This window comes from Chlorocebus sabaeus, chromosome 9 (genome assembly GCF_047675955.1).
Source record: "Chlorocebus sabaeus isolate Y175 chromosome 9, mChlSab1.0.hap1, whole genome shotgun sequence".
Classification (NCBI taxonomy): domain Eukaryota; kingdom Metazoa; phylum Chordata; class Mammalia; order Primates; family Cercopithecidae; genus Chlorocebus; species Chlorocebus sabaeus.
Window position 1 is genome coordinate 19,142,671 of NC_132912.1, and position 20,604 is coordinate 19,163,274.

General features: G+C 36.7%; 1 protein-coding gene and 1 pseudogene across 1 annotated transcript in view; both read left to right on the forward strand.

Moving 5' to 3' along the window:
- The first annotated feature begins 12,221 nt into the window (after positions 1-12,221).
- Positions 12,222-20,604, forward strand: part of MALRD1 (MAM and LDL receptor class A domain containing 1) — a 687,535-nt gene continuing 679,152 nt past the window's right edge. Inside the window, exon 1 of the mRNA XM_008002435.3 lies at positions 12,222-12,565. Within this exon, the coding sequence (XP_008000626.3) occupies positions 12,367-12,565 (199 nt within the window). The 5' untranslated portion in view covers positions 12,222-12,366. The remainder of the gene's footprint in view (positions 12,566-20,604) is intronic.
- On the forward strand, positions 14,596-15,040 carry LOC119618824 (ubiquitin-conjugating enzyme E2 variant 1-like; annotated as a pseudogene).

Genomic DNA, 20,604 nt, shown 5'->3' on the forward strand with positions numbered 1-20,604 from the left:
AACAGAGTTTCAGATAATTTTTTAGGATAGGTCGAACCTATTAAAGCGCATATTTTATAGAACTAACTCATATGCAGCTCTTTAAAGTTTACTGTTATTTCCATGAAGTAGGGGCAAGATTGTAATTAGGTCTGTATGCCCAGCACCCCCTGAATGCCTGATAAATAATATATATTTAATAACTCTTATTTGGAACAATGGAGCTATATCAGAGCTGCATATGTGATTTAACTATAAAAATGAAGCAATTGCAAGAAGATCAGCGTGAGATTCTTTTCAATTATTTAGAACGCGTTTTCAACATTTCATGCACTTACATGAATTTCACTTTAAGTAGGATTCCTTTTCTAAACAGGGCGTCAGTCATTGCCAAGGTTAAAGATTTCCTAAACCGCCAACTTTCTTTGGTATAGAGTTTTACCTGGGAATATCTGTCATACTAAATCAGAGAGTGTTCTTTCCCTGTGTGCCATTCATAATTAGATACAGAATTAAATAAATGAGGTAAACTGAGATAAAGTAATCTTGTAGGTGGCTACTTTCTCCTGTTTCCCATCCTTGTCGCATCCCAGCAGTTATACAGGTGTGTAGTCTCACTTAGATTGTGAGAACTGTGGGATGTCTTTCATTTAAGCTTCCTTGCTGTTTTGGCATGAGATCCCAATGCTTACATTTGAATATCATGTATGATAATTTCTCCTCTTCTATGATCTGTGGATTGATGAGCACTGGCTGGTTGCTCAGCCTCAATTGTGTGATTCCCCACCCATCCTTGCCCCAACCCTGTTCACAATGAGAACAACTATTACATAGAATGCACACCCTAAATGGAGAAGAACCTATTTCTTCCTTCTTGCATTTGTTATATTTCTTAGGTTCCCTACCATCTTATTCTACTAAAGAGCCACTTTTAAATTCCAACACAGACATTTTATTTCCAACGATGAGACTAGGATTTCCTATACTTTCCAACAATACCATAAGGCTGCTGTCAGAATTCTCATTAGAACTTGCTGAAAATTTATCTTACACAAATCATTCTTTTAAGTAGCTTTGTATTAAAAATCATGAGGTAGTTGGTGGTTCGATTATAATTTTTAGAAAATATGTCTTTAAATTTAATAATTATAGAATAAAGCTTTCTTAAAACAAGTTGAGTAGATGTTAGAAAAGATCTGTGTTAAAATATGCCTTTTCCCCCTTAAGTTCAAAATTAATATTTTATTTTTTAAATTCAAAATAAACATTAAATATAATAAAATGAAACTGTGTGTATTAGTTCAGACATTTTTGGTTGACAGGAAGAGGCACTCAGGTCACAAAATCAGCTTGTGTTATTGAAGAATCTCAGGTATAATTCAGCTTCAGGCATAGCTGTATGTAGAGGCTTATGCAGGGTCAATAGGAATTTATTCATCTTCATGTCTTGACTCAGCTAGCATCTGTGTTTGCCTCACTCTCAGAGAGAGTCTTCCCAAATGGTGCTAAAGAGGGCCATTGGATGATGTGGCCACATTGTCTTAGTTTAGCCAGGTCAGCAGGGGAGAGCACCTCTTCCATGACAGTTTCTGACACCTGGGGACTGCTCCTCCTTCGCCTCCCTTGGGTCACATGCTTATGTCTGAACCAATCACCATGGCCAAGAAGATGCACAGACCTGACTGCTCTTGACTAAGACTTGTACTAACACCTCCAACTCCTGTGAAACCACATAGGGGCTTAAAACGAGTTTGGGTGGTTTCTCAAAGAACATCAGTGTGTTATTGCTGAAAGGAGAAATGTGTGCTGGAGAGGTACTCACATAAACAAATAAACAACCCCACTGAGAATTAGAGGCAATCATTTTTATAATATAACATTTATTCATTAGCATGTACCTTCACTGAATATTTATTGAGCACCAATATGTGGTGAATAATATATACTTAGCAGTGGAGATAAAAAGATAAAACATAATGTAAAATCCTTGTAGGTTCCTCACAGCACTATTGACAAGAGCAAAGACAGGGAATCACCCTATGTGCTCATCAACAGCAGACTGGTTAAAGAAAATGTACATATACACCATGGAATAGTATGCAGCCATTAAAAAGAAGGAATTCATGTCCTTTGTAACAATATGGATGCAGCTGGAGGCCATTATCCCTAAGCAAATTAAGGCAGAAACAGAAAATCAAATACTGCATGTTCTCACTTATTAGTGGAAGCTAAATATTGGGTATTCATGGACATAAAGATGGTGGGGACTACCATAGGAGGGAGGGAGGGGGCAGGGCTGGAAAACTATTAGGTATAATGCCCATTACCTGGGTGATAAAATCATTCGCACCCCAAACCTCACTGTCATGCAATACACCCATGTAACAAATCTGCACATGCACTCCCAAGCCTAAAATAAGATTGGAAATCATAAAAAATATAATAAATAAAGCTCTAAAGAGGTCACAGTTTTGAGGTAGGGACTGGACATTGAAGCCAACCATCAGGATGCAGTCTTCAGCAGAAAGGTAAGCGTGCTGTTATGGAAACAAACAGACAACGTGGGAGGTAGCAGAAGTCAGGAATGGTTTTCTGAGGATGTTATGATGGTTGTGTCTTGAGGGATGAACAGGAGTTGTTCAGGCAGATAACTTAGAAGAAGATATAGAAGACAATGCAAGCAGCATCCACAATATTAAAATGCTTCGATTAGTGACTCCTGGGCAGTTTCATAGTAATTATTGTGATATTGGCCCAATGCAACTTCCTTTTGCTTTATGTCAGTGGTAACTCAGTGCTAATTCAATATTCAAATTATTTATGGGTATTTCTGAAGATATTTGCCCTGTTTTTAAAAGAAGGTGTTTAGCTTCATAAGCCCCTCAAATTTTTTCTTTCCAGTGACCTAAATAATTAAATGGATAAAAAAGGGATAAGTTGAAAGGTGAACTTGGAGTCAAAAATAAAGGGTATTCTGACCCCTTTTGTCTTGACGATAGCCTCTGCTCTCACAAAGGCCATGCTTTTGACTAGAGAAGGATTTGTCTCTTGAGACAGCTCAACAGAGGACCACAGAGGAATCCTCACACCAGACCCACCCCTGTATGGGACAACCAGTGACAGAGCACACGGGGCTGGCATGCCAAGCGAGGCACTGATTTATTCATATACTGGCCTGATTCATCACAGTTTAGTGCCCAGTGAAGAAGAACTGGGCCATTCCTGGGCCATTCCATTGTTAACATTTTGGTTAATCAATATAGGGATGGAGTGAATTAAAAAAAAAAATCTAGGGAGGCAGAGGTGGGCAGATCACAAGGTCAGGAATTTGAGACCAGCCTGGCCAATATGGTGAAAAGCTGTCTCTACTAAAAATACAAAAATTAGCCAGGGGTGGTGGCACGCACCTGTAGTCCCAGTCTCTTGGGAGGCTGAGGCAGTAGGATCACTTGAACCTGGGAGGCAGAGGTTGAAGTGAACTGAGATTGTGCCACTCCACTCCAGCCAAGGCGACAGAGCAAGACTCCATCTCAAAATAAATAAATAAATAAATAAATAAATAAATAAATAACCCCCTAAAACTGAAAGCTCCTGACAACTAGAGAAGGGTCAGAGAACTGAAAGCTCCTGACAACTAGAGAGGGGTCAGAGAAGGTTTGGGAAGGGTTAGCATCAAGCCACAGTTGAACAGTTGGGGAAGCAGAAGTCCGGCATATGCTGCTGACGTTCCCAGTAGTATGAGATGCAGCAAATCATCTTACTTTGAGAGTTATCTTCATTCCCAGTAAATTCATGAAAGTGTCAGAACCCTATATATCCACAGGGTTTCTATATCCCTCTTATGTATGGCTTCCACCAATTTAGAGAACCTGCTAATCCATACTTAGATCTTTAGAGAACCTGCTAATCCATGTTTACTAGAAGCTGTTATAAAAATTCCATGTCTATAGAGGAAGAGCAGATGTCCTCTCCCGCAGGTAAGGCGCTGAAAGAACTGCAAACTACATGTGACTCAGAGGAGGTGAGCTGCTGGCACTCTGAATTAAGATAGTGAAGATATATTGATGTCTTCTTGACTGAAAAAATATGTCTAGAGTTCTCTGCTTATTGGAATAAATGAGTCAATACGTCTTCCATATTGATAGCTATACGGGGGCTTTGCCAATATATTCAGTAAAGAAACTATGATTGGAAGAGCAGCTGTTTTCAGAGTCACAATCTGATTATGCTTTCAATAATCCTCCATTATTTTCCAAGACCCATTCAAGTTTTGGAGCAAGGCCAGCAAATAGTTGTTCTCTTGAGAAATAGCTATTGGGTTCAGATAGAGACTAAACTCCTCACCATGAGGCACTAATGATCTTGCAACTTGAGCTGCTCAGAATAAATGGAATGTAATAAGATACACCAAGCTATAAATCTGAGTGTGCCAAGCAGCACTCGATCATCAATGGAGTGATACAAGGTTCAGTAAAACAGTATATACCAGACTTGAACAGGCCACGAAGTCTCAAATAAATTCCAAAAGCAGATAGCTCACACTCCCAGGACATCTGTACAAAATGCCTTATCACTCACATATTTTTTTGCTGTCTAAATTTTTCACTTTTACATTTTTTTAAATTTCTATTTTATTTTCTGGTTTTGCACTAAATGTCATGGCTATCAGAGACATGTCATCTGTGTAATACTAGGTCTTTGGGATATTGTGAAACTAGTTTTAGAAACTAGTATTTTATTCGCATGCATTCTTGTTTGATGCAGAATTTAAAACATATTCATTAGTTAAGGGCTATTGGGAATAAACACTCAGATTTTTAAAAAAATTTAATTTATTTAATTTTATTTGTTTTAAGTTCTGGGGTACATGTGCAGGATATGTAGGTTTGTTACACAGGTAAACGTGTGCCGTGGTGGTTTGCTGCACCTGTCAACCCATCAGCTAGGTATTAAGCCCCATTTGCATTAGTTATTTTTTATTTTTTTATTTTTTTATTTTTATTTTTTTTTGAGACGGAGTCTCGCTCTGTCGCCCAGGTTGGAGTGCTGTGGCCGGATCTCAGCTCACTGCAAGCTCCGCCTCCCGGGTTCACGCCATTCTCCTGCCTCAGCCTCCCGAGTAGCTGGGACTACAGGCGCCTGCCACGGCGCCCGGCTAGTTTTTTGTATTTTTTTAGTAGAGACGGGGTTTCACCATGCTAGCCAGGATGGTCTCGATCTCCTGACCTTGTGATCCACCCGTCTCGGCCTCCCAAAGTGCTGGGATTACAGGCTTGAGCCACCGCGCCCGGCCGCATTAGTTATTTATGCTGATGCTTTCCCTCCCCCTATCCTCTCCAGCAGGCCCCAGTGTATGTTTTTCCCTTCCCTGTGTCCGTGTGTTTTCATTGTTCAGCTCTCACTTATACGTGAGAACATGCAGTGTTTGGTTTTGTGTTCCCGTGCTAGTTTGCTGAGGATAATGACTTCTAGATCCACTTAGGTCCTGCAAAGGACATGATCTCATTCCTTTTTATGGCTGCATAGAATTCCATGGTGTATATGTACCACATTTCCTTTATCCAGTCTATCATTGATGGGCATTTCCGTTGATTCCATGTCTTTGGTATTGTGAATAACATTCTCAGTTTTCAATTGTCCCCAAATTTCTTTGTTTTGTTTTCTATTCTGAGTAAACACTTAGTTTGCTACTGCAAAGGTCCAAGTGTAATTTTTTTATCATCACTATGAAAACATGATTCCACCATCTGCTTGCTTGCATTGTTCTGGTTGAGAAGTTAATTGCTGGTCTAAATAATATTTATTTATAGGTAATATGTTTTGTCTCCCTAATTGATTTTAAGAATTTTTATTTTCTTAAATTTTCTTTTTGGCTACAAAGTATCCAGCTGAATATGTTTTAAATTTATTCTGCACTCTGATTCTTAGAGTGCATGTTTTCTTAATTTCTGGAAAATTTATATTTTCACTAATTCCATTAATGTATATTAATAAATATATAGTATTTATTAATAATACATTCAAATTATATATTCACATATCTATTATTCATATAAGTCATATATTACTAATATACATCAATTGATAATATATTAATGATTATATAATTTATCTACAATTAATATAATATATATTTATATATATAATTAATATATATTGCTTCTCCCTATTTTCTCCTTTATCTCCCCTGCCAACTTTATGTAGTCATATAGTCATATGTTAGACCTGTCATTCTATGTTCCAGGTTTCTTTCTTTCTTTCTTTCTTTCTTTCTTTCTTTCTTTCTTTCTTTCTTTCTTTCTTTTTTTTTTTTTTTTTTTTTTTTTTTTTTTTTTTTTTTTTTTTTTTTTGAGATGGAACTTCACCCTTGTTGCCCAGGGTGGAGTGCAATGTTGAGATCTTGGCTCACTGCATCCTCCGCCTCCTGGGTTCAAGCGATTCCTTCTTGTATGCCAGTTAATTTTTCACTTGAGCTCTTATTTAGATTATCATAAGGCATCTGCCACCATGGCCAGCTAATTTTTTGTATTTTTTAGTACAGATGGAGTTCACCATGTTGGCCAGGCTGATCTCAAATTCCTGACCTCAGGTGATCCACCTGCCCTGGCCTCCCAAAGTGTTGGGATTATTGGCATGAGGCATCATGACAGGCCTATGTCCCAGGTTTCTTAAACTATATATGTTCAATATTTTCTATACACCTGTGTTGCATTTCATGTAATTTATTTTTACCTACCTTGCAATTCATTAAATGCTGTATTCACATCGATTTTTTTCTGTATTCACTTCTATTTTTCTTTGTTATTTTTCTTTTCTATAACTATATTTTTAATTATTCTTTAACAAAATCATTGTTAGTTATTTTGTTAGTTTATTGTTCATTGTGCATAATTTAAAAAAATTTAATCTTTTAGAATATTTGATAGTTATTTTATATTCTCTGTCTCACAATGCCAGTGGACAACTTTCAGTGTCTACTTCGGCCTCTGCTCGTTTGATTGTTTTGTCTCTAAGTCATAGAGGCTTCCTTCCTGTGTGCTGGTTAATTTTTCACTTAAGCTCTTATTTCGATTATCATAATTTATAGGAGTCCTGAAGTGCCTTGTTGAAGGTGCCAGGAATTTTTTCCTAGCAAATTCTTCCTCTAGCTTTATGCAAAGATATTCATTCTAATTCTCCATTTATGCAGGTTCAAGTCCTTTTATCACAGTTCCCAGTTCATCTTTTGCGATTTAGGGGTCTTTTATCTGCAAATGTGTCTTCAGACTTTCGTCATCATTTCTTCTTGCATCTCAAACCTTTATTCAATGCTTATTTTACATTAATCCTGGAATTTTCTTTAAAATAGTCTTGAACATGATGTTTTAGTAATAAACTCTCTTTTGTGTCACCTCTATATCCTCCAATCTCCTTTTCCACTTTGGAAATTGGCTTTACATTTTGCAAGCTCAGCACTTGATTATACATTTAAGAGTGTTTTATATTCCATTCCATCCAACATATAGCTTTTTTTGTGGTTAGATAGTTGGGTTTTTTACAAATAGAAAATGTAGTCAACCATTTTTGCCAAAACTAAAAGTAATGTGTGTATATATTTTGCAAGTGCCTTTATACATCCTTTGCTATGTTTAAAAATTTTTAATGTCAGGGACATAGCTTTATTATTCATTGTATCTCTTCTGTCTTCCTTTTACCTATCTCCAATATCTAGCAAAAAATGGATGTTCATTTTCTTTTCTTTTCTTTCTTTTTTTTTTTTTTTTTTTTTGGAGTTGAAGTTTTGCTCTGTATTCCAGGCTGGAGTGAAGTGTTGCAATCTTCGCTCGCTGCAACTTCTGCCTTCCAGGTTCAAGCTATTCTCCTGCCACAGCCTCCCAAGTAGCTGGGATTATTACAGGTGTGCGCCACCTCACCTGACTCATTTTTGTATTTGTAGTAGAGACGGAGTTTTGTCATGTTGGCCAGACTGGTCTTGAACTCCTGAACTCACGTGATCCACCTGCCTCAGCCTCCTAAAGTGCTGGAATTATAGGCATGAGCCACCACATCCAGCCTGAATATTAGTTTTTAAAGTAAAAGAAGGGAACAATAAAGGAGGAAACATCAGACATAATGGCAATGTTTATGAAGCATCCAGCACAGTGTTAGGGCGCTAGTATTGAATCAGACATTTTTCCCCTTCCTCAATAAACTAGATCAAAGCAACCCTAGGTGCTATCAGTGTTCCTTTATTCCTTGCCCCTTCTGGTACATTTAGAGAAAAAGTGATAAAGATTTATCAGTGGCAAACAATTTTATCTTTTGGAAACAAAATATAAAGTTGTCTTATAAAATATTATACTACTGGATGATATTGAGTTACTTTGGATGCCATATTCCAGTTCATTTCTTGTCTAAATGATGAATGACACTTGAAACACTATGGAGAAATGTTATTTTTAGTAGATAGTAACAGTTAATAAAGCAGTTTACTGGCTGATGCTAGGCAATAAACAGCTATGACAGCAACAAAATACATGATTTTTTTTCCAAATGAAAAATGTTACGAGACCTGAATTTAGAATAAGGATGTAAAATTGAAATATTTCTATATCTTCACATGCTTCCTTACATTCTTTTGTTTCTTTTCTTTCTTCTTCCCTCTTTTTTATTTCTTTCATTTTCTCTCTCTTTCTTCCTCCCTAACTTCCTTTCTTTCTTAAAGAGGAAAACTTGACATGACTTTTGTCTCAATATAATGGCTGAGTTTAGTGTTGAGGGATGATGAAGTGTATTGCCACTGTAATACAAAATTACAGTTTCAAAACCTAAAGTGTCTTTAAAAAGACTTAGACATGGAAAAGCAACACTAACCTAAGAACTGTGTATCTTTCACCTAGTGGCATTTAAAATTTTCACATCTTTATCGCATTATTTACATGTGCCTAGCAAAGTTGATATGATGGTAATCTTTCATTAATTTCATTTAATTAACAATTGAATTGAATTATTTGAGCAACTGCTATCTGCCAGGATACTGTGCTATTATGCTGGTGCCTGGGGATTCAATAGTGAAAAAGTCAAAATCCTGCTGTATCTTTTTTTTTTTTTAATTATTTTTTTAACACACTGAAACAGAAGAAATTTGATAGTTTAATAATCATATATTTAAGGGAAAAAAGCAAGCAAATATCTGATTTTTTCAAAGTCAGATATATTTATTGTAATATTTTGCCATCTTATAAAATTTTACTGCATGTAGTTAAGATGCACAATATGATGTTATGGAATACATATAGACTATAAGAAGGTTACTATAGTGAGGCAAATAGACATATTCAGCATCTCACAGTTACCCATTTGTGTGTATGTGTATGGAAACATCAGCTAAAATCTTCTCCTTCAGCATGAACCCCATATGCAGTATAATTGTATTGCCTATAGTACTCATGTTGTACATTAGATTTTTTTTTTTTCTTTTCTTTCTTTCTTTCTTTTTTTTTGAGATGGAGTCTCACTGTGTCACAAGGCTGGAGTGCAGTGGCGCGATCTCTGCTCACTGTAACCTCCGCCTCCCAGGTTCAAGTGATTCTCCTGCCTCAACCTCCTGAGTAGCTGGGATTACAGGTGCACACCACCATGTCCGGCTAATTTTATATTTTTAGTAGAGACGGGGTTTCACCATGTTGGTCAGGCTGGTCTTGAACTCCTGACCTCATGATCCACCCGCCTCGGCCTTCCAAAGTGCTGGGATTGCATGTACATTAGATCTTTACACTTGCTTGTAAGCCAAGATATGGAAACAACCTAAGTGTCCATTGACAGATGAATCGATAAAGAAATTGTAGATATATATAATGAAATATTATTTGGCCCTTGAAAAGAACAAGATCTTAGCATTTGCCACAATGTAAATGAGCCTGGCTGGAGGACACAATGCTAAGTGAAATAAGCCAGACACACAGAGAGAAAATATTGCATAATCTAATTATATGTGGAGTCTAAAGAATTCAAATATACAGATGTAGAAAACAAATCAGTGTTTATCAGGATCGGAGGAAGAAAATGGGGAAATGTAGCTCATAGGATGCAATGTAGCATGTATGTAGAATGAACAAGTCTAGAGATCTAATGCACAGTCTGCTGCATTCTCATAGGATAGGGAAGGAATCACATGAGGAGACAATGACTATACTGGACTTTCAGGTGCTAAGAATGAGTATTGAAGGCTGCGAGAGAACCTAGGAATGAAATGTAACTCAGCCTGGGTAAGTCAGCCAAGATACCTTAGAGAAAGTCTCCTAAGATGAAAAATAAAGAATAATAATTAACCTGGTGATTGGGGTGGGGAAGGGATCTCAGATCTGGAGCTGAGAGATGGCATGTTTAGAAAACTGCTAGCACAGTTGCTCAGTAAGGCTGTGGCTGAGAGGATAGGGAAGCATTGAGCCTTGCAAAGTATACTCTGTTTGTAAGCTACATTCAGAGTATGATAGTTCTACTGATTTCAGAGGGAAATACATAGGAGTGGATTTGTGCTTCAGAGCGGTCACCCTACCCAAAGACCAGGAAATGAGTTGTGAGTACTAGAAACGTGCTGAGATGAGAATGGGTAGAGTCTTCAACAGAAATACAGAAAATACCAAACGGAGGATAGGTAAGAGTAGTCCAGGAACAATATAGAGATTCCTTACTTGGGTAATTGGACAGAGGAAGATACCATTCATTGAAATATGGAACATGGGAGTAAGAGCTGGTTGGCTGGTGGGGGAAAGGAAGATGAGTTTAGTTTTCTGTTAAAGTAGATGTGTTAATTAGGGGTGTGTGTGTGTATGCATGCACGTGTGTATATGCGTGTACTCAGGAAGAAGTGCATATCAGGATTTCAGACAGAGACAGAGGAAACAAAAATAAAGACATCTTACTTGAAATCATGAGAGTGAAGAGAGAGCCTAGAAAAAAAATATTACTGTAATCTTAGGAGAAAGGAGAACTTAAAATGGAACTATAAAGATAGTCAATATTTAAGGGACAAGGAAAGAAAAAGAAGTAGATGAAGGATTTATTAGTATTTATTTGCAAAACAGAGAGGTAAGAAGAATAAATGTCTGAAACAGGGCTGAAGCACAGTGCAACAAAATGTTAGATTATGTGGAGTGCTCAGAGGTAAGGCAGAATTGTGAATTCCTGTCCCCCTACCCCCCAGAATCCAGAATGTCCACACAACATATATATATATATTCCCCCCCCCACCAATATGGGTAATTTTTAGAACATTTTAAAAAATGCTCAGATGCCTTTTCTGTCCCTGGTCTATGGTCCTTTCCACTCTACATTCTCCAGTTATTTTTGCCTCTTGTGGTTACACTGCAGAAATTAAAATAAAATAGTTGAAAAAGAACTTTAACATCCCCTTAAGAAATCAAATATAAAGCAATGTATAGAACATTCAACATCACATAATTTCTATAATATTCACGTTCATAAGATTATGTAATTAATATGTCTGTGTGATCTCAACTTCAATATGTTGTTCATTCTGAATATGCATCCTGAAATCATGTGTTTCGCTTATAAAAGTAAATTGTGATGAATTGACAGGTGAATTCTTGTGCTATAGAAGAAGGAACACTGTTTTTAGCAGTAGGATATTTGAGCTCTCGTTTCTTACACCAACTGATTGTATTTTCTCACATATATCTCATAACTTCCTTGGGTTGAAGTTATATGATTTATAAAATAATAACATCCAATGTCCCCTCAACTTTTAAAAATCTATGGTTCTTAATTTATCTCAAGAAGCACTTACTAGCACCCGTGGGCTATAGACCAACATACAAAACAAAACAAAAACAAGCAAGGTAAGTTTTCTATTTGATAATAATGGATAAGCATTTTATTTTCGTAGAGCAATTCTAATAATTGGGCCTGAAATTTTGAATATGTCTTAGTGTCCACAATAATGTTCTAAATTACATGAATGTGATTGAGTATGGGAATTAAGACAGACCATTTTTATGTAATTTACAGCTTTATTGTGGTTCCCTCTCCCCTACTATTTATTTGCCTGGCCTTTATTTTTTACAAATGTCTTTCAGGAGATAGCATAACCATAAAGGCTTAAATTGTGTAAATATGGCATACAGGGGGCAATAAAAATCTATGGTTAGCTAGATACAGAACCGGTGCAATTACTCAAGTTAAATATTTTCTAAAGTCACTCCTCTGAAAGAGTAAATTAACTGCCTGGGGAGTAATTTGTTAGAGTTGCAGATAGTTACCAATAGTACCCAGTTATAAGAAGCAAACCTAGGAAAGGAAGAATAGAGAAAAAAAAAAAAAAAGAATATTTCCAATGATGGGCTTGCTTATTACAACTGCCTGATCTCTAATAGACAATACCAAGTAATGCTGTTCTTCCTGGACAGAAGGTTGGCATTCCCAATGAGTGAAGCTTTTCGTTTCCTCTGGATTGCCTGTGTTTTCAGTTCTACACTGGGTCAGCAAGGAACAGAAAGCTTTCAGTGTGACAATGGAGTCTCCTTGCCTCCTGACAGCGTTTGTGACTTCACAGATCAGTGTGGGGACAACAGTGATGAACGGCACTGTAAGTGACATTCTCCTTTCTCCAGTTTCAACTCCCTGTCCATCCTGAAACCCGGGCCTCTGAACAGTCTGGGAGATTTGGCTAGATACCTGGCTCTGTATGGATTTTATTTTATATACCTTTAGTGTAGATCAGAAACTAAGATATATTGTTTACTAAAGAGATGCGTCCGTATATAAAAACTATCAAATCATGAGGATTTTCATCTGATGGAATATATTTTTCAGTCAATTTTTACTGATTATGAAGAAGGAATGCAAAACAAAAATGTAGCTTTTGATGTGATGTGAGTGAAACAAAATTTAAAAGAACTCATTAATGCAGCTGTAAAATGCTATGATGGAAATCAACAGCTTAAGTGTGAATTTAATGTGGAAATATTTGAAATGAATTTTAGATTGGATGGGTAGATTTTATTTTCATTTACAGAACACTGCTACCAAGTGAGTTTGTACCAATTGCATGTGGGGTACAACTCTGGCTTTTTGTCCTTTGATTTCAGAGTAGTAGAAGGGCACAACCTTTGGAGAATACAAGACCTAGATTTACGTCCTGGACAAGTCATCCAGGACCCAAATTTCGTGTGATTTTGAACCTTTGTTTTATTATAAGAGGTCATGAGATGAGATAAAGCAACTATCACAGGTGGGAAAATGCCCCATGACATACTGGGAGAACGCTAATGAACAGGAAAAAGCTTACCAAGGGAAGACATGGGTAATGACACATATGTTCCTGTCATTTCTATTGCAGTATAAAATCTTGAGGGTACACCATCTTTCAGTAATGGAGACTAGTGTCGTTCTTACACACATTCACCCTTCATAAACCACATTTTCATAAAATTACCAGGGGCTCATTGCTGGTTCATAGTAGCTATTGGTGCAGTTAATTATCCAGAGGCACGAATTCCATTATTGTAGGTCACTTAATGCAAACATATATCTTCTTTTTTTTATTCAGATAAAATATCAATTCGTGTTTACAGAATTCATTCTCTTCTGCTAAAATAAGGTTCTACATATTTGATTTTGCCATTGTTTGCCTTCCATTTATATATTCAGTTGCTATTACGTTAAAACCAGAAGAGTGATTACTGAAAAACTTTTTTCTCTATAGAATGAAATAGGCTAATAATATCTTTCTCTTAGTTTGGGATAGCTGTCATACTGTTACTACTCAGTAACCATTCAATACCAAGTGCAGCCAAGGGCAGAGATTCATTTGTATTTGTCCAATTTCCCCAGAGACGCTAACTGTGGGCTTGTTGCCCCTTGCTCTGGACTGTCTGGAAGAACCGTTACTGTTCCTTGATGAGCAAGCAACAAAGAGGAACGACTTGGCTGGTTTGACAAGCAGTGCCAAGTCCCTTCCATTATTAATCTCTATGAAACTTCCTTCAGTACCCTGGCTGTGATAACATGCATGGTCCTGCTTCAGAGAAAAGGTTAACGTGAAGGAATGGAAAGCCGCTGAGTGGGAAAGGTCTTGGCTGCATGAAAGATTCTAAAATTCTAATAACTTTCAGCCTTGGAAGGAAGTGAAGGCATAGATCTGTCGAATAAACAGATTTCATATTAAATGTTACATGGAGAGGTCACCTTTTGGCATTCTTGCTTTTCATTTTCATTTCTGGGAAGTTTCCTCTTTGGCATTTTATTTAAAATGTGGGTGAGAATCTGCAGATAAAAATTGAGAATTACATTAAAGCATGAATTTCTTTTGTATATCACACTAGAAGAAAACTACTGTGAAGAAATAACAATGGCCAAGCAGTTTCACTCGTGGAAACTTGTGATGCTAAACTTATAGATTAGATTTTTTTTTAAACTAGCTTTATAAGGATTTGCAGTAGCCACATTTAAGAAAAAAACAATGTCCCCTTTAACATCCAACTTGTGTGACCTTTAAAGAAATAGATTAATATGTCAACGTTTCTGAATAAAATTGGCATAGCTGAAGTTAAATTTCTGATGCCTCTGGTGCTATTAATACATTTTTGAAAATAAGTTCTTGGACAGCGACGCAAGATGGCAGTCACCACAGGATTAGGAGTAAAAGTCCCTCTCAATTTCCGCTGTTGGAAGAACTCGAAGGCCAGAAAGGAGTAGGAGATGGCACGGTTAGCTAGGGTCTAGAAGATGATGAAGAGATGACATTTATAAGATGGACAGGGATGATAATTGGGTCTCCAACAACAATTTATGAAAACTGAATATACAGCTTTAAAATAGAATGTGGACCTAAATACCCAGAAGCACCCCCCCCTCCTTTGTAAGAGTTATAACAAAAATTAATATGAATGGAGTTAATAGCTCTGATGGTGTGGTGGATCCAAGAGCCATGTCAGTGCTAGCAAAATGGCAGAATTCATATAGCATCAAAGTTGTCCTGCAAGAGCTTCAGAGCCTAATGATGTCTAAAGAAAATATGAAACTCCCTGAGCCACCTGAAGGACAGTGTTACAGCAATTAATCAAAAAGAAAAACCACAGGCCCTTCCCATTTCCCCCCCATTTGATTTAAATAGTCTTCATTTTCCACAGTAGTACATTTTCTAGATATGTCTTGTAGACCTCAAAGTACTGGAAAGGAAGCTGCCATTCAAAGGAAATTTATCTTAACATACTGTAAATGATACTTTTTTTTTTGTCCTTTTGGAATATATAAGTTGTGCTATAACAAATCATCCTGTCAAGTGTAACCACTGTCCATGTAGTTGAACTTCTGGGATCAAGAAAGTCTATTTAAATTGATTCCCATCATAACTGGTGGGGCACATCTAACTTAACTGTGAAAAGACACACCACACAATCACCTTACTGCTAATTACATGGCCTGGGGTCTCTATCTTCTCCGCTTACCCTCCCACCTCCCACCCTCCCTGCAACAATAGCCCTCTAGCCTGGGGGGCTTGTTAGAGTATATGTGAAGGTTTCAGGTTACAGCCTGTGGGACTGCAGCTGGGTGTGTGGGGTGCTTCGCCTGCACCCCTGGTTTCTTTAAGTCTTAAATGATGACCTTCCAAGCCATCATCCTGTTCCCGTGCTCCTCTACTCCTGCCCTTGTCCAGAGTGTAGGTTGTAACCCCTCCTCTCCCCTCTGAGATTGGCCTTCGGTAAGGAATTCAGGGCTTTCCCCATATCTTCTTTCCCCCACCTTTATTGAGGGGTGATACTTTTTCTTCCCTCCTCCTCAAGTTCCTTCTTGCACTATCACCACCCAACACCTTCCATGATACTTCCTTGCTTTGGCCAGAAGCCATCAGGTAAGGCTGGAAAGAGTCTCTGACCTCCCTTGATTAGTTTTGGAACCGTACTTACTCTCCACCAGCCTGGGAAATGAATATTGGGTTCTCAGCCGTGCCACCCTCTGCTGTCATCAGCTGATGCATTGTTTTTAGCTCAGGTTTTGATAAGGTGAAAAGAATAGTTACCAGGGTTACTCAGACCTGCCAGCTCTCGGAGTCCTTGGTGGTTGAACATGGAGAAAGGCCACATGAAGACGCTTGTAAGCGCACAAGATCCTTCTGAATTGTTTTACTTTCCTGTAATTGCTTTTGTTTTTAAAAATTGAAGAAGTTTTAAACAGGGCTTTTATTTGGTCATCCTTGCAATCCATTGGGGTCTAGTTTGGAATCTGACAACTGGAACAAAAAGGACCTTGAATCTGGTGCATGCCTTGGTTTTGGTGCTGCTGCTGCTTCTCCAGATCCTTAGCAGGGATTAAGAAAGAAGCCGGTGTGGACAGCAGATCCCCGAAACTGGCGGGCTTGACCTCCTGGCAAATTGCTTTGTCTTTCCACTTTCTGTTCAGGATCACTAAATGATGACATGTGGATGTGTACAGAATTACAAGCAATTCATTGTGTACTAAAATTTTTTTGTTTGTTTGTTTGTTTTGAAGCAGCAACTATTAAGTCTGAAAAGCAATTGATGTTTCCATTAATCTTTTTCTGGGGGAAAACCTTAGTTCTAAGGATTTAACATCTTGTAAGTGAAGTTTAACGTAACAGTATTCCACAGGTAGTCTTTCTGTTGTCCGACCATTGCCTGACTTTAATATAATAATTAAAAAAAAAAAACCAAAAAACTGTGTGTTAAAAAGAAAGTAAGTTCTTATTTTACATGAACTTCTTTTTTAGAATATGTAAACCTTTTATTTTTACTCAGTATTGTTTTAAGAAATTAGAAAAAAACCTGAGTCCTCAAGATTAAATAAATTCCATTTTCAGATGATATTAAGCACTTAATCTATAGTGAACTAAAAAAGTAATTTGTAGGTCTAATAACTCTTTGGGTCTAGTGTTGATGAGAATCCCTCTTTTAGGACCCATTAACATGCTTAGCAAGGGAAATATAAATTGTCGTACTGGTCTGTGTAATTAAAAAAAATTTTTTTAAATGATTTAAAAATAGCTTTTGAGTCATATTTAAAAAAATTATTAAGTGTTACATTCTCTGCTTCTGTGCTGATTCACGTTGGCTAGTCTTCGTTCTCTTTTGGTATTTTTATTTTTACTTTTTATCCATATTACTTTTAATTGACAAGTTATAATTGTATCCAATTATGGGGTACACAGTGATGATGTAAGTGTATAATGTGAATGATTAAATCAAGCAAAGTAGTCCATTGCTTGCAAAGCATTGCAAATCCATTGCCTCACTTATCATTTGTTTTTGTGATGAGATATTGAAATTTACTCTTAGTTATTTTGAAATATACAATACATTAATATTGACCGTAGTCACCCTGTTGTTCAGTGGATCTCAAAACTTACTCTGTTTATCTATCTGAAACTTTGTGGCTTTTATTAACTTCCCATTATTGCCCCCTATACCTCAGTGTCTGGTAATCATCATTTAATTTACTGCTTCTCTAAGTTCAGTGATTTTAGTTTCCACATGTAGTGAGATTGTGTGGTATTTGTCTTTTGGTGCCTGGCTTGTTTCACTTAGCATAATGTCCTCCAGGTTCATTCGTGTTGTCACGAATGACAGGATTTCCTTCTTTTTATGACTGATAGTGTTTCATTGTGTGTACATACCACATTTTCTTTGTGCATCCATTGATGTGCACTTAAATTGATTCTACATCTTGACTATGGTGAATAGTACTGCAATAAACATAGGAGTGCAGATATCCCTTCAATAAACCGATTTTCTCTCCTTCAGAAATATACCTAGAATTGGGATTGATGGATCATATGGTAGCTTAATTTTTAATATTTGAGAAAGCTCTGTATAGTTTTCCATAATGGCCATACTAAATGACATTCCCACCAACAATGTACAGGAGCTCCCTTATTTCTGCATTCTGCCAGCATTTGTCATCTTTCATCTATTTTTGATAAAAGCCATTCTAACAGTTATGAGATTATATCTCATTGTGGTTGTAATTTGTGTTTTCCTAGTGATTAGTAATACTGAAAAATTTTTTAATGTACCTATTGAACATTTGTATGTTTTCTTTTGAGTAATATCTTCTCAGGTCCTTTGCCCACTTTTAAATCAGGATATTATTTTCTTGATATGAAGTTACTTGAGCTCCTTATATAGTCTGAATATCAACCATTATCAGATGTGTGGTTTACAAATATTTTCTACCATTCTGTGGATTTTGTCTTTACTTTGTTAATTGTCGTCTTTGCTGTGCAGAAATTACTTAGTTTGATTCAGTCCTATTTGTCTATTTTTGTTTTTGTTGCCTGGGCTTTTGGGGATGTAGCCAAAAAACTATTGCCCATACCAGTGACATGGAGCTTTCCTCCATATTTACTTTTACAGGTAGAAGTTTTATAGTTTAAGGTCTTCTATTTAAGTCTTTAATCCATTTCAAATTGATTGTTTTACATGGTGTGATTTAAGGGTCCGATTTCCTTCATCTGCATATGGATGTCCGATGTCCAGTTTTTGTAACACCATTTACTGAGGAGACTGTCCTTTCTCCATTGTGTGTTACTGTCACTTTTGCCAAAGTCAATTGACCATGAATGTGTGGGTTGATAGACACTTAATACAGAAACAGAAAACCAAATGCTGCATGTTCTCACTTATAAGCAGGAGCTAAACATGGAGTACATATGGACACAAGTAGGGGAACAGCACACACTGGGGACTACTTAAGGGAGGAGGGAGAAAGGAGGGTGAGGATCGAAAACCACCTATTGAGTACTATTCCTATTGCCTGGGTAGCAAAATAATCTACACAAACCCTCATGACACACAGTCTACCTATGTAAGAAACGTGCACATGTACCCTGGAACCTAAAATTAGAGTTAAAAAAAAAGTGTTGCTTTATTTCTGGGCTTTCTAGCTTGTTCTGTTGGTCTCTGTGTCTGTTTTTCTTGGTCTATTTTTATGTTTTGATTACAGTTGCTTTATAGTATATTTTGAAACTAGATAGTGTAATGCCTCCAGCTTTGTTCTTTTTGCTCAAGATTGTTTTGGCTACTTGGAATCTTTTGTGATTTCATATGAATTTAAGTTTTTTTTTCTATTTCTATTTCTGTGAAAATTACATTGGAATTTTGATAGGGATTGCATTAAATCTGTAGACTGCTTCGAGTGCTTTGGGCATTTTGACAATATTAAATTTTTAAATCCGTGAATATGGAATACCTTTTCATGTACTTGTGTTTCCTTCACTTTAATTCTCGGTGTTTTATAGTTTTCAGTATGCAGATCTTTCACCTTGTTAATTACATTTTTACCTAAGTATTATACTTGATATGCTGCTATTATAAATGGGATTGTTTTCTCAATATTTTTTGGATAGTTTCTTATTAGTATATAGAAAAACGATTGATTTTTTTTATGTTGCTTTTGTATCCTTCAATGTTACTGAATTTTTTATTAGTTTTAACAGTTTTTTGTTAAGTCTTTTGGGTTTCTACATATAAGATTATGTCATCGGCAAACAGGTATACACTTTTACTTCTTTCTTTCTGATCTGAATGTCTTTTATTTCTTTCTCTTGCCTAAATGTTCTGGCTAGGACTTTCAGGACTATGCTGAAAATTGGTGGTGAGAATAGGTATTTTTGTTTTGTCCCTGATCTTAGAAAAAAAAGTTTTCAACATTTCACTGTTAAGTGTGATGTTTGCTACCTGTTGGTCATATGGCTTTTGTTGTATTCTCTCTATAAGTAATCTGTTGAAAGATTTTATTATAAAAGGATTTTGAATGTTTCAAATGCTTTCTCTGAATCTATTGAGATGGTTCTATGGTTTTTATCCTTCATTCTGTTAATGTGGTGTATCACATTAATTAATTTGCACATGTTGAACCATACTTACAGTCCTCAGCTAAATCCCACTTGACAATGCCGAATGATTCTTTCAATGTGTTGTTGAACTCAGTTTGCAAATATTTTGTTGAAAACATTTGCATCTGTGTTCATCAGGAATATTGGCTTGCAACTTTTATCCTTTAAGTGTCCCCATCTGGCTTTATTATCAAGGTAATGCTGGTCTCATAAAATGACTTTTTATCTATTCAGCCACTCTGTGTCTTTTGATGAATTCAGTACATTTACATTCAAGGAAATTATTGATAGGTATTTAAGTATATTTATTAGTTGCTGGCACCATCAAGGTGCCAGCAGATTCAGTGTCTGGTGCCCTCTTTTTGGTCTGCGGATGGCTGTCTTCTTATTGAGACCTCACATGGCACAGAGACAGATCACATCTCCCGTGGTGTTCTTGAGAGGGCAGTCATCCAGTCATGAAGGCACCATCCTCATGATCTCATAACTTCCCAAAGGCCCCACCTTCCAATACTATTACATTGGGAATTAGGGTTTTAAATATGAATTTGAGGGGACACACATATTCAGCTCATAGTACCACAGAATTAGGTATGCAAGAAATCTAAAAATAAATATGTAGAGCCTATCTGAAGAAAATCAGAAAAAAACACAGATATGCAGAAAAAAGATGACAAGACTATGCTTCTTAATGGGATGTTGCAGTGGTGTGAATAGGTCCATTTTCATGGAATCGATTTAATTACACTCTAGTACAAAATCTCACAAGGATA